Raw genomic sequence first — 15,396 nt, 5'->3', positions numbered from 1 at the left:
CTTAACTGGTTGCATTAAAGTATATGAATAAAACAGTAGACAGTTTAAACCCCCTAAGCGCATATCTTGTATGCTGATATTAATACATAATTTAATATTTTTACTGTAAAATGCACCGAACTGAATAACGAATGCCCAACAATAATGCAAAGTATATGTATTTCACATGACTATGATAGTCAAAAAGACATTTGTTACAATTCACGCGTGTCAGAACTAATGTGAATTAATTCCACACACATGAATGTCCACGACGCTGAAACATGTCTATCACTATTTTTCTGTTGCTCAAAAATTCGAAATTTCAGCGTTTAAAATGTGAAAATATCTGTCCCCATTTATAAAGTGAAATCTTCAACAGAATAAAAACTTCATTACATTTATTGTTGGGGCTCCGTGTTCCGACATAAATTTTCAATATAATTTCTTCCTTCATATTTTGCGCAGATAAATCGCATCTGACATTTCGTTCGCCGTAAAATTCCGAATCCTGCCAACCTAATCACCGATGTAATCTACATCGCTGCATTAAATTCGAAATTGATTTTGTTGTGACGACTGTTGAGTGTTGGTGCCAATCTAAAGCACAAATTAGAGGGCGAGGGGATCGCAACATAGAGGCCATTAATCCGTCCTGATTTAAATCAGTATTAAGGGATACGATTTACAAATTTCGTGAAATAATCACTGGCTTGTTGATTTCGCACAGTCGTTGATGCAAACAACTATTTAATTAATTGTTTTGTTGGGTCACTGTTCCAAAAGTTCAAGTTACTTTGCTAACATGTACATTGTACAATTATTGAATTATTATCAATGTTACGCAAATTATGAAATAAGCACATTCAATACCAAACTTGGCAATTTTCAGAATTTGAAATATTGTTTTTTGTGTATGATGCAATGTTCAACAAACAAATAAATTGCTAAATACGAGCAAGACGTGAAAAATACATAATAAAAAAATACTAAATTCAATTTCACAAAACATGACAGAGATGAGCAGAGAAAAGAGAAAATAAATAAAGATGAGGTGAAAAAAAAATCTTGACGGTAACAATTTCTGATCGAGAGGAGCTATAACCAAAAACCAACCAAAATTAACAAATTGTAAAGAAATTTAATAAAATAATGATAAACTAATTTGTTGGAGGCATTTAACCATCTTAAGAAATTAATGAATATTTTTGTTAAATCTTGACTTGTACTCGTAGCTTACTTTCGGAAAGACAAGTCAGTCCTTCAAAAAAACAACATTCCATTATTTTACACGAGTGATGTCTTGTATAGTAAAAGAGTAAAATTTAATATAAATATACAGTGAGTTTTTTTTAAGACTGGCCATAGGATTTTATATGCTAATTTTTCAACTTTCATCCTCATGAAAATATTCAACCCAGTTTTGTAGTAAAGTTGTGGGATATGATAATGTATTGGAACAATTTCAATTTAATAACTAGAAGCAAGGAATAAGTTAGCAAAAAAACGTTTTCCGGAAATAGTCTTGGAGGAAACAACATTTTCCTACTTATTTACGCGCAGGAAAATTGAATTTTCTGGTCTAGTACTGTAAAGACTTTACAGTACACCTACCCAGGAAAATCTGGTGTAAATTAAATCGTTTTAGAACCGGGCATGGCAAATGCAATAATATGCTGTTTCACTGAAATATATAACAAATTAAAAACATATAATTTACCATAATTATTTTGTGAATTTCGAATTTTAATTGTATTTTTCTTCTTCATACGAATATATATATGACTTTACAAGACGCAAAATAAATTTTTTCAATGTTTTTTACTTTATAACTATAGTTACCAACAAAATTGACAAACTTGATTTTTGTGGAATTTGTAAAAAAAAATTCTAAAATTTGTAAATTTCGTATTTTTTACGATTTCCGGAAAAATTTAATACAAAACACGTCAGTAAAGTCTCTTACTTGACTCGGAGCTTTAAAATACTCGGCACAAAGTGCCTCGTATTTCAATTTAGCTCCTCTTCAGTAATGTGAGATTTTCCTGACTTTTATGTAAATAACTATTTTTGAATTCCGTTTGCTTCATTTTTAAATTTTCAGTAGGGTAAAATTTCACCTGAAATTTGTAATTTTGATATGCAATTGATTGTGTAATTGCTTAGCTGCCTATGGAGGCCATTTTGAACAACATTTAATCTTTATTGAAGGAAAGAGCCTTGTTATGCCATAAATAATTAATCTATCGTTATAAATGTAATGTAATGTAAAGACTATTTTTTACAAATAACATTTTGTTTTTAAATTGTCTATTACAACCATTTAGGTATCACAAAATGAAGTAAATGACTCGATTATATAATTGTTTAATCTAAAACCAGCGCTAGGCTTTGTAATTTTCACAAAAATAAACGTTAACAGGGGGTTGAAAAATTAGCACGTAAAACCCTATGGCCAGTCTTTAAAAAAACTCACTGTATCACTCACTCTTACTTACCGTGCGATCAACAATTACTTAGATCAAAGAAGCCTTTGAGATTTTGGACGTATGTCCACAGATCCCTTGGAATGCATGGAAGTATTTTTGGTTGCATATACTTGTTTCAATTTAAATTTGGGAATTTTTGTCGAAACTCGGTCCAACAGGCAACAGCGCTGTATGTCCATTCTCCATTATTGAAAACACCATTACGAAAGTAAGATCGAGCTTTTATCTTTCGAAGTAAAACCACTTTTCATTCATAGTGACAGTTGTTTGACGTTTATTAGCTAAGTTTGCAAAAATACGAAAAATCTGACACGATCAAAGTCATAGTCATCTAAGTAATTGTTAATCGCACCGTATTCAAAATACATAAAAATCTATTTCATCAAAACTGGTAACGTTCTTGAACAAAATATGAAAATACTTCCAACGAAAAGAAATAATATCTACCCTTTTACTTAGGTAAAAGTAAAATGAGGACGGCATTTTGAGTTAAACAACAGTCTCTTTTTTACACATATACATTTTTTGTAATCATTTTGTTTTGCGGTAACATTTCGCAAAACTTCGACCTGTTCCTGCAGATTGTTCATTGATGCATTTTGATTTATGGACAATTTTACAAAATGAAATGGGAAAATGTATGCTGGAGTAAAAGTTCGTTGCTTGCTCATGAATACATTTACTTACCAAATTAGTATGTACATACATTGACTAGTAAGTGTATATAGTTACTGAATTAACGCATTTACTGTAACAAGAAATGTACCTTTCAGATTCATAAAAAATAATTGAAAATCTTGATCAACTGTAGCGTTCTCCAGAATTGGCCAATTTTGTCTCTGTCGTAATGAATTAAAACTTATTTTTTGATACTTAGTATACTTTGATAGTATGTATTCAATACTATAAAGTTATTTTGAAAATATGTATTACGTTTCTGCTCGACATAAAAATATACGCCTGCTTAAATCTTACTCGTATTTATGTTGTATTGAATACAATGAAAATCCAGTTGTCTAACAAACATCTGCTAAACAATACGTTAAAAAATCCTGTGGAATTAAAATGAAGACAATAGAGATTTAATAAAACAGAACACATTTACATTTGATTAAAATAAAGTGTCAAAACAAAATAAAAATTTAAAAAAATATAGGTCGAGTCAATTTTTTTAAGTAAATAAATAAATAAAAATAAGTAAAGCAGTATTAAGACAAAATTTTATTCGTAATAAATTACAACTGTTTCGCAAAATAAAGTTCAGTCTTTTCTACAACTGTCCGTCTTTTTGTGGATCTCCGTGATCCGTAATCCGTGATGAGTTCACAATCGACTCTTTAACGCCTAGTTTGACGAGAAATTTAAATGAACACCCGATACAACCGCTCATAATAAATAATGTAAGTACATACTCCGTGGAAATTCTTCAAGATCCCAGATCTTTAACTTTTTCTTTAAAACAGTTTTATCGAACTAGTAGTTTGACCGCAAAGAATCCATCGCCTTCGTTTCTATTTTCTGTTAAATACGAGGCCATCTGAAGAATTTTCCAACTATTAAGTGCAAATTAGGTACTTGAAACAACTTGTGTAGATCTTCTCTGCGGCGATTGCTAACAAAATAAAGGCGATAAACACAGCCATGTATAGAACATAGGTACCACTAAGATCCCAGCATAATTCTTAAGCCAGGATGTTCCTCTAATATAGAGCATAACTCTTCGCTGCCCATTGTCGACAGTCGCCTGCTGCGAGATTTGTTTGTAAATATCATACGAAAACACGCTAAAGTCAACGCATGACCAATGTCTACCTACAAGAATATCTTCTTTTGACTTCTTTTTTTTTCAATTCAATTTCAATTCAAAAAAATGACAAGAACTTTTAACATAAAGTAAAAATGTTAATACAACAGAGAATTAAATGTTGTTAAAAAAATGGAAATGAAGTTGATTTGAATTAATTTACTTCATATAAATACAGGGTATTTCACCACTGGTAATGAGAGCCCGACGGAATTGAAAATGCAACCCACAATACATTTCCAAAGTTAACGTGGATATTTGTTTTTTGATTTAAAAAACCCAAAACATAGTTAACTGTGCAGTTTCGTAAATTTTGACATAAACGTCATTCGCTTGGTTAAATGAAATTGTGAAAAAACGAAGAGTTTTTGGGAAAATGTTTATTGTCTGCATAAACGCGTAACAGCAAAAGCATTTTTATTACATTTGCCATAAATCAGGATCATGTCTGTTTTCTCATCGTTTTCATTTTAACCGTCGTATTTTAACTTTTTCATAAATGTCAGTTGTGACAAATAAAATCATTGGAAGCAAAGCCATCATGGATTCATAATTTCTTTTAAAACAATACGATATTTAAAATAGCCACGTTCACTTTGGAAATGTATTGAGGGTTGCATTTTCAATTTCGCCGGGCTCATTATCACTCGTGAAATACCCTGTATAGTAGCATTTTTTAGGACAATCGCAAAATATTAAAAATATCTTGACTTCAGAAATACCATATGTTTAAAAGCATCTATGATCAAAAGTGGCTGCGAAAAACAAACAAATTTAAAACGTGTGCGTACTATAATAGTACATAGTTTATTTGACGAGTTCTTGTGTAAATTGGGTTTTTTTACTCAAACATTCATAAATTATTCGGTCAGAAGACCAATTATTATCAAATAAAAGCCCTCGACTTCGTCTCGTGCTCTTATTTGCTAAATTTTTAATAATTGGTCTTCTGACCTCATTTATGGATGTTTTCGTTCATTAGCAAAAAATTTTCCGACAAAAAATTTGGCACTTTTGATATAATAAAGTCCATTCACGTTGGATTTTCCTAGTCAAGGTCAAATAATTCAATATTGTGGCGGTGTGATTTTTAGTTCAAAAATGCTTTAGCTGTGTATGTCACCAATACGGGCTGATAAAGTAACCAAGTCATTCGTAGATTGTAGAGGTTATGTTATTCGCTGTCAGCAAAGAAACAGTCATTTTTCAAATATTGTTATTAACATTTTTAGAGGATAACAATAGGTAATAATACATCCATTTTGTTATCATTTGCACTAAAAATAGTGTCAGTTGTTAATCGGTATGATAGGATTAGGAACATACAATAGGTATTAAAAAAAAATACCTAACTCCTACCTAGGTACTGGTGTTGTATTTTTCTGCTTGCGTTGTTGATTAAGTGAAAAAACCCTTAATGACTACATTTACCTTCTTAACCTTCTGCGACTAAGATGATGAGTGATGAGGAGCAAGAATAAGTTATAGAAAATGAACCCAATACGAAATCGTGTGAAGTTTCTTTCATTGGAAGCGATGGAAGTAAGGAATGCATCTAAATGATGGAACAAATTTGGCAATAAAATTTCAGTTATTCAGAGATTTGATTGTGGTTGTGACGTTTCAAGAATGTATTGTTACAATTGCATACCACAAAAGAAATGTGTATTTTGATTCTTAATGATTTTTTTCTAATTTAAGTTTTTTTGGTGTAAGTACATATTACCTTTAAAATAACGTTGTATTGTTAAAACTGCTCAATAAAGGTCGTAAATAGATTATAATCATGTTAATACATACAATACATTAAATATTAAAGGATTCTAACTAATTAATTTTCGAACTGAAGCTATTTTTTCTTGAGTCCGTATTAGCTTGCGGGTTTCGTCACATTACGTCAGTTGTGGAAGGTTAACGCAATTTTAAAATTAACCTTTTGTCTTTTCGCCATGGTAAAATCACCCAGGAATAGAATTTTATTAAAAAATCTGTGACTTTATTTCACACGTCAAACTAACATTCAAAATTAAAGACGTCAAATCGCTCTCAATCGCTCTATCACGAATAAAACACGATAATGTAAAAATTACTAGGAAAGGAGGCGCAGGCTTGCAACGTGACGACAATTTGGCAGGGAAAATCCAACGTGAATGGACTTTATGTGATTATTAGACTGCATCATTCATTTACTTAACTGTCAAGTTGGTAACTCGAACAACAAATTAAAAATCGGATTACTACTACAGAGAACTTTCCCTGAGTAGCCAAAGCGACATTACGAACACCGAACTTCTAAGCGTCTCGTGACAGTAAATTATAAAGTCCGAAGCTCTTAATATGATTACAAAATAAAAACTTTCACAGAGGAAGTTCGACGCAATCTTCGGTTTTAATCCCCCCGAATTAACTCCATGGACATACATCACATCCCCAGCGACTCCAACATTAAAGTGAAATTCTGGGTCAACTGTCGCGCTGCAAGATCGACGATTCCGGGGAGGAATTCTTCCTCGCTCGAAGACGAAGAATGTATTTTTTGCCAATTTAACCCAACATCTTCCCCGCAATAATCCGGTGCATCGAGCCGGACCGAAGAGGTCTCATCCGGGATGAGCCGTCAGAGGTCGATCGGTGCAGACGGATCCGATGATGGAATGCAAGTCGGTGGTTAACTCGATTGCCGATGTCAGGGGTGTGCGGTGCAATTGAAATTCCGCGATCCGGATAAAAAGGCATTAGTGGGCACATCGACCTGGGAAGTTTGTGATGCGGGCGATTTTCCTCCGAATCGAATAGAAATTCAAATGACATTAATTCAGAAGTTCGCGTTTATTCGATGAGAAGTGCTAACTTGTGATTTGCGAAATTAAACCTCGGCACAAATTCCAATTTCGTCGCCGTATCATGGAAGCTATGTAAATTCCCTTGTAATTTCGTTCCGTAATTATATGGCGCTCGTTCTCGTAAAATTCACCACGGCTACACCCAATCTTCAATTCCCTCCCTCTCAAAAAATATTTACGTATAGGTGCTGGCTGGAGCACGTGCAGCGGAGGCTGGCCCGGGTGATAACAAGTTCTTCGTTGGCGTCTTAACACATAAAACTCGAAAAGCCAGGTGATACAATAGGACCCATAAATTCTCATACCAATAGGGATGGGATGGTGTCGGCGTGAGAGTCACACTGTTTGTTTTTCTTCAACAGCGTCACGGTGAAAATTAGTTTAAGAGCGCGCCACGAAAGATCCGGAGCAGTTTATGTAACAAAGTAATTTTTTTGGGCATCTGTCGAGGGCGTAATTGAAATATCCCCTCGTATGTTTTAGCAGAGTTAATTAGCTTCCAGGGAGATGAGGGCTTCTTGCAGCAGCTGGTAATGGACTCGGAGCTAATTATGCAGCAAAGACACCATACAGAGAGGAGAGTTTGTCATTCGGGCGAGAACCCTCACAATCTCGTCCTACAATAATACGCCGTTCATAACAAATGCCTCATCAATGGACTACGAGGGCCGGATAAATATAAAAGCCCTTTATAATCTGTGGAGAGACAGATCTGAAATTAGATTTGAATTTTCACCAGAGATACAAGCTTTTTTGTGAAACCAATAAAGCCGATAAAAGAATTGATACGGAAAAAATACGCTGCAGGATTTTCTAACAAATTATGATATCTGCATCACAATAAAATATTCAAAATTTGTTTACAAGCCCATGAACTATTTATTGCATGTGTTGCTGCAAACGTGACAAATTTGGTGATTATGCATAATTACCTGCCAATAAATTTGATAAATGTAATAGATTTTTCATTTTTCACATTTAAAGCTAATCAGCAATAATTTACTCTTTGGTAACAATTGCATTAACAATCTGTTTCATTTTTGGAAATGTGGTAACATTTCTTGGTTGATTGTAATAAGTAATAACATCGCAGGTTCTCCAATCATGTTCTATTCCAACTGTCATAGCGTTCAGACGTTGTGTTGTTTTCTTTGTGAAGTTACCTTTTTTGCAAATTGTTATCAATGGAAGAGAAGGTTATAAAAGTTCGTTTCAAAGCTAAATTAGAATTGTCAGCACTTTTAGTGTTTTGTAGAATGTAGAGTGACAATAGTCGCGAATCATGTGACCGGGTTATTGAAAAAGCTTCAGCTATGTAGAACGAGGTAACAATCGTTCATCATAAACCGAGCTATGATTATTACTTCCAAGAGGACATAAATAAATCTAGACACTTTTTATGTATTTTTTACTATCAATATAATCTCCAGTTCAGTCAGTCATTCATGTCATTATGGTCAAAAAATACTGAGCTTGGGAATTTTCACTACAAAAGGACTCAACAATTCATGGTACGGAGATCATTTTACACTGCAAAATAATTGTCAAAAATATATGATGTTTGGTCATTATCTCGTTATCTGTTGTTCCTATAACTGAAATAGTTATTAACAAATATGTAGTTCAGGAAATTGTCAAAAAAAAAAAAGAAACAAGAAAGGGTACGATAGATTGATCGGTAGTTTTGATATGATTTAAAACTACATATGTACATCTTAATGAAAGAAAGTAGCGAAGAATTCCAACCTAAGGAATCTACTACAATCACTGGACTACTCCACCAAAATCCACACAGCGTTTACTGTACCTAGTAATGAAAATTATAGAAAATAGTCAGAGTTTTTCAAATCTTTAATAGGTCAGAGCTGTATCATTGACGAGGAATTTGGTCAAACTTTATATAATCCTACAAAATTCCTCTCTGAAGTTTTCCTCTTCGTTTATTCTTTTCAGATTCTAACATAATCTGTGCATAACAACCATGATTCGTATCACCTTTTATTTTTTATAGTCCATACTAAAGTATAAATTTTTATAAAAAATTTGCTGCCGAGATGCATATTGAAGGGTTGAAATCGTCCCTGGAAAAATATTTACCACTTGTATCTCAAATACTAAAAGAGATAACGAAAAACTTCCCCAAACTCTACAAGTGTGTATAAATGGATAAATAAAATAGTAGTTTATTTAATGAGTTCGTGGGTAAATTGGGTCTTTTGTGGCACAAGTGTTAAAGGCCCACGAGTGCCAAAAAAGGCCCAATTTACACACGAACGAGTTGAATACATCGTTTTTTTGTTCGACGAGCCCCTTAAAGGCTCCAAATCGCTTAAAATCTTTAAATTTAGCTTGACGTTTCGTTTTGACAAGTTGTCACATTTATCAAAATCCGTTCACACAGGAGAAAATTCTCAAATTCTGACAATTTCGAACAAAAAAAAAAACATTTTCATCAAATTTATTTCTTCCTCATCGTTTGTTTATTATTATGATTATGTATGTTATTCTCGTAATTAAAATAGAATATAAAAATCCATTTTGTATTTCAATTCCGAAATAATATATTTTACACATAAAGAACGCAATAAGAAAAAAATATCTATCTTAAATAAAAATATGTTTCAAAGTTGTTACCATTTCCAAGAAAGCTTGGTTATTATGTACGAGTGTAATCATGGGTCAAGGTGATTAATTAGACCAAATTTATTACATTTGCCAAATTTGTTGGTAATTATACATAACTACCGGCAATTATGTACAATTACCACTCTGTCATATTTATGCTAATCTGCTAATAATACGTATACGTACGTAAATACAAGTCTAATTTAAAATACATTTCTTTCTTGAGTTTCATTTGTTGATTTATAGGCAGTAGAAATTATTCTTGTTATTCTAAGCTAGATTTTACAAATTTACGTGGAGGGTGTCCCTTTAAACCAAATATCTATAAAACAGACAATACAATGGTTTTGTTTTATTTTTTTCAATTTTCATTTGAAGTTATTTTAAGTCTTAAAACTTAAAGATAAAGATAAAGATATTTTTTCTATGATACAAATATTTGTTAGAAATCATATTCTAAAATCTTACCAATATTTTTGAGCTTTGCTTTATTAATTTGGAAAATCAATTTAGAAGGATTAGTCTATTTGATAAATAACAACTTGACACTTGAAATAACATTTAAGTAATCCGATTTGGTTTAATCCATATTAATCAAAAAATTTGACAAATACTTATTATATCGGGTATGTCAAAAAGGACGGACACCAAAGAAGGTACAAAATTTAGGGTGATCATGGAATATGAAGAAATTAATGCGCAAGAGCTTTTGGAAGTTACAACTAAACTACCTGTAAAACTAAATAATCCTGTTATTGATGTGGGAACATAATTAATTGTATGTGTCAACATTCAAAGGCACCATCCAAAAATTCCTTTCACGAATACATTTCAAATCCGTTTCTTCGTCACTGTTAAATATGATGGAATTCGATGTGGGAGAGCAGTTTTCAAACGCGTAACATTGCTAACATATCATAGCAACGAAAAAAAAAAACCTTTATAAAATAAATGTCAATTAAAATTGTGACAGTTTTCAAATGATGTTTAACATTGAAAGGTGCCAACCTTGAAAATGTAAATTGTACTGGTCTATTACAGCACTCGAATCAGCTATTAACGCACTCTTTTGATTGCTGTTAATAGCTTTGTTATAAACGCAAAATAGATCACTTAAGGTAAACCCGTCAAAGTGTGATTTTGGGGAAAGTGTGACTATCAGATTTAAAAATTCCCTCCGGTGTACCAATCGTGCTGACATCTCATGGGTGAATGCCCAAGCTCTGTAAGAATACAACTCTATAAGTAGGAACTCTGTAGCATTATTGTACAAAGTGACATTTGACGACCTGTCGGTACTAGTGCGATCAACTCAAATGATGAGTGCACATGGTTTCTTTCTGCATATTAGCAAAATCTTATAATATATGGTAAGTAAAAATATTCTACGGCGTATTGTACCATTTAAGAGCTAGATTCTATTGAGTGGTTATGAAAATCGTCCTATTTTTACTATTAAGCTGAATTACCACGTAGGTCACACTTGCCTTGCAAATATTGTCTTTATGGCTAAGTGTGACAATGTTCATGGGGCAAGTGTAAACCTGCTATTTTACGGTACATAAATATACAACAAAAACATTTTTTTAGTTGCAAAAATGGTGAGAAATTACAAGAGAAAGAGCGATAGAGCAACCAAATATACCAAAGCTCAATTACAACACGCAGTGGCGGAAATCCAGAGAGGGGCCCTAAATATATATCGAGCACATAAATTGTATCAAATTCCTAAAACTACCTTATTTTACCATGTGAATGGAACCCGTGGACAAAAGAGCCAATCCCAAGGTAGACCCACATGCATTTCACGAGAAGACGAAAGAAAACTGGCTGAAGGGCTTAAGACTATGGAACAGTGGGGATTCGGGTTGTCTCGAGCAGAAGTTCTTGGTCTTGTGGGTGAATTTGTTACCAGCAATAAGATAAAGACTCCATTTAAAAATAATATCCCAGGGGATGAATGGTTTTCTTCGTTCAAACAACGACACAATCTGAGTATTAAAAAACCACAACCAGTGGAGTATTCAAGAAAGAAAATGACAGATCCATTCGTTATAAACGAATATTTTAATATTTTGGCAAGAACAATCGCCGAATTAAACATAAACGACAAGCCAGAACAAGTGTGGAATTTAGACGAAACATCTGTGTCACACGATCCGAAGAAAACCAAAGTTGTTGGAGCCAAAGGAAAACCGAGCTCCAGAACAACTTCAGGGCCAGGAAGGGAAAATACAACGGTTCTGTCAGCTGTGTCTGCATCAGCTACAAAAGCTCCACCTCTTATTGTATTCAAGGGGAAAAATGTATGGGATTCTTGGGTGGCAGACGACGATAAGTCTTTCCCAGGTACTGCCTATGCCGCCAGCCCTAATGGTTGGATGGAAAGTGACATATTTTTCAATTACTTCAAAAAAACATTGATTCCCGCATTAGGACCTGTGAGACCGATACTTTTGGTATATGATGGACATGGTACGCATATAAACATTGCACTGGTCGAACTAGCACGTGCAAACGATATCACAATTTTGAAACTTCCTCCGCATACCAGTCATCTGTTGCAACCTTTGGATTTGTCAGTATTTAAATCTGTAAAGGATATTTGGGACCAGAAGCTGGTAACTTGGCAAAGACACAATGCTGGACTAAAAATACCAAAAAAACAATTTTCGGAACTGATTGGTTCTACATGGAAAAATATAGAACCAGAAGTAATTAGAAACGGATTTAGAAAGGCAGGTATTTGTCCTTTCAATCGTGATGTAGTTTCTGAAGACAAATACCATCCTGAGAGTCTAAAAAGATGGAAAGAATCCCAACAACAACCTTTAATGGCTGAGGCAGAACACGGAATCGACCATATGGACGAAGATAACACCATTGCAAACAATCAAACCGTACAATCTGTCGCTCAAGTAGTTGCAGGCGACCAAATGAACCGTGCCTCTGTTCAACTAGAAGAAGGAACCAGTACATCAACGAGTTTTGAAGCCCTATTATTAAATACCATGAAACAGACGTCCAATGCAACTCCTTCCGTTAAGAAGAGGAAGAAGGTAGCCGCAGGAGCTGAAGTGATAACAGCAAATGAAGTATTAAGTAGACTTGCAAAAGATAAAGAAGAAAAAGATAAAAAAGAAACAAAGAAAAGAGGAAAAGAAGCAACGAAGATACCGAAAATGACCAAAAAACGACAACAACAAACTTTTAGCAGCTCAAGCTCAGAAGAAGAAATGGTAGAGCCCGAATTTATAGACACAGACGATGATTTGGACCCTGAAGTATTTGAAAACGACGAAAGTGAGACGGATATTAACGAGATTGCTGTAGGACGGTGGGTTATTATACAATACAACTCCAAGAAAAGCACAAGACACTATATTGGGCAGATTAAAAGCAGAGCAGGATGCGAATGGAATGTTGGATTTTTGAAACATACGAAAAATAATAGCTTCACTTGGCCACAGATAGAAGACACCGACGTTATAATGGACGAAAACATTATCAGAGTTTTACCAGAACCGATTAAGGACAGAAGGGGTCATATAATTTTTAATACTCAATTTGACGGGTTGTTTCTTTAAAACTTAAAAAGTTCATAAATTTATTATATTTCTAGATGTTAAAATAAAATTTCGCTTAGAAGACTATTTTTTTACGCACTTTTGAATTATTCTCACTTACCCGACAAATTACTAACTGAGCCATCGCTACAATCCATTGTCACACTTACCCCAATTTCAAGGGAAAGTGTGACCCATGGACATTATTTAAAAAAAAAATTGTTAACTTTTTTGTCCTGAGCTATAAAATTATGAAACTTCTTCAGTTTGAAGTCAGGACCCTAAGAGACCTACAAAAAAAAAATCAACTTGTAATAATCACCACACGCTTTTTACAAGCATAATGAACATCAACTAATAAAAAACTAGGTCACACTTCGACGGGTTTACCTTATATTGATCTTCGAAATATAAGGCGCATGTTATTAAGATCAAATTTTATAATATATTTATTAATAATTTTAATTAATTAAATTTAAATTAATTTAATTAAATTTTATTAATTAATTTTATAATATATTTATTTCTAATTTGAAATGTGGGTTAATTTTAAAACTTCAGTTTTTATTTACTTAATTATTCAAAGTCGTCATTCCACTTATAAAGTATTCATTGATTAATGCTGTTTTAATGATTTAATTATTCAATGCGCACTATTGTGTGCTAATTGTGGCAAACTTCGATCTATTTTAACAATTACCAATTATGATTAATGAATAGTGATTCAGTTAAGTGTTGATAAACTAAAATTAAAAGCAATTTCCGTTTGTATTAAACGGAAAAAACAAAAATAAGTAGTTATCATCATTATTATATTATATTATACCTACTCAAGAACTGAAATCGTTTTTTTTATTGACCTAACATAACATAAAAAAATGAATCGGTAACATTAAAACAAATCCTCTTTCAAATGGGTTTAACATTTATATACTTTCATTGTTTAACCAATTACGTAGTTCTAGATACGTTGATCAATAGTTGATCAACAGTATACAGCAGAGATTAGACAAAATAACGAAAATACGTTACCTATAAAAAAAAACAAATAACCTTCGTAAAACTGTAAAAAAATCAGGCAGTTACTTTAGATCCCACAATTTATAATTTAAATAGGGTAACTGAATTACCATAAATAAAAATAAGCAAAAATTTAACATTATTAATAAGTTGCGGAAATATATTCTTTCTTGGCTTTTCGAAAAGAGCTCAAACAAATTACTTATTTTAAAAAGCAAGATTCTCCAATATTTTTCACATTTCCACCACTTACTGTTACCACGCAATACCATCTTCGTAATTTTTTAAATAGCACTGTCTCATTTTTAAAGATTTGGGTAGATCACACCCACGTACCATGTATGATCTTTGCCCTGACATTGATTTTTAAAGGTAATATAAAGTTGAAGTGAAATTCCCATTTAATTAATTAAAGAGACGTCCACAACGTATATTTTTGAAACCAAAAAAGCTTCTTCCAGCAAATCAAATGAAATAAATGTTCAAATTGATTCTCATTTTTTCCTTAAGTGTACGGTAATCGTTTTGGGAAGTCACAATAAAAACGAACATTCTGTAGGGCTTCGGGCTGGATTGTCTTGATTTCGTTCCGAAAGATCCTTTCTTTCAGTTTCTCAATAGCTTAATTGAAGTAAGCCTTGCTTTTGATATAACCTCATAAAAAACTGTTTGCGCTACCAACCTATTCTTACCGGCTTCCCGTTTTCCTAACAGGCACACAAAGATCAGATTACCGCATCCACGTCGGTTCTTATGGAAACAACAATATAACAGAAATCAGAAATATAATGAATGACAGCAGACTTGTTATGGAATATAACGGTACAAGGTGCTGCTATGAACAGAAAAAAAAAATGTTTCATGGAAACTTAAATAAAATTGGTGTTAAGTTAAGTGCTTACAACAGATCGAGCAATTTTCTCGATCTGTTATAAAGCACTTACCGACCTTGTAGCGTAAAAATGTTGTTACACAGTCTAGGATTGGTTTACAAATCTAACAGGGGCGTGATGACCAACTCAATAGACCGGGACCAATGGTTTAACGTGACTTCCGAATCACGACATAGA

The 15,396-nt window shown here is 33.0% G+C and overlaps 2 protein-coding genes across 2 annotated transcripts in view; one reads left to right on the top strand and one right to left on the bottom strand.

Moving 5' to 3' along the window:
• The window catches only part of dtn (transmembrane protein 132C dtn), a 177,823-nt gene that overhangs the window by 121,735 nt on the left and 40,692 nt on the right, over positions 1-15,396 (bottom strand). The gene's annotated exons all lie outside the window — the stretch shown is intronic.
• Positions 10,866-13,393, top strand: LOC138126725 (uncharacterized). The gene is made up of 2 exons (XM_069042501.1): positions 10,866-11,110; positions 11,331-13,393. Exon 2 carries the CDS (start codon positions 11,339-11,341, stop codon positions 13,325-13,327), a length of 1,989 nt encoding a protein of 662 aa, XP_068898602.1. The 5' UTR covers positions 10,866-11,110; positions 11,331-11,338; the 3' UTR covers positions 13,328-13,393.

This window comes from Tenebrio molitor, chromosome 3 (genome assembly GCF_963966145.1).
Source record: "Tenebrio molitor chromosome 3, icTenMoli1.1, whole genome shotgun sequence".
Lineage (NCBI taxonomy): Eukaryota > Metazoa > Arthropoda > Insecta > Coleoptera > Tenebrionidae > Tenebrio > Tenebrio molitor.
This window is presented reverse-complemented; position numbering and strand designations above follow the sequence as displayed.

What these genes read in the sequence shown, in the direction of transcription:
- LOC138126725 (XM_069042501.1), top strand. Translation starts at nt 11,339, where the DNA reads ATGGTGAGAAATTACAAGAGAAAGAGCGATAGAGCAACCAAATATACC.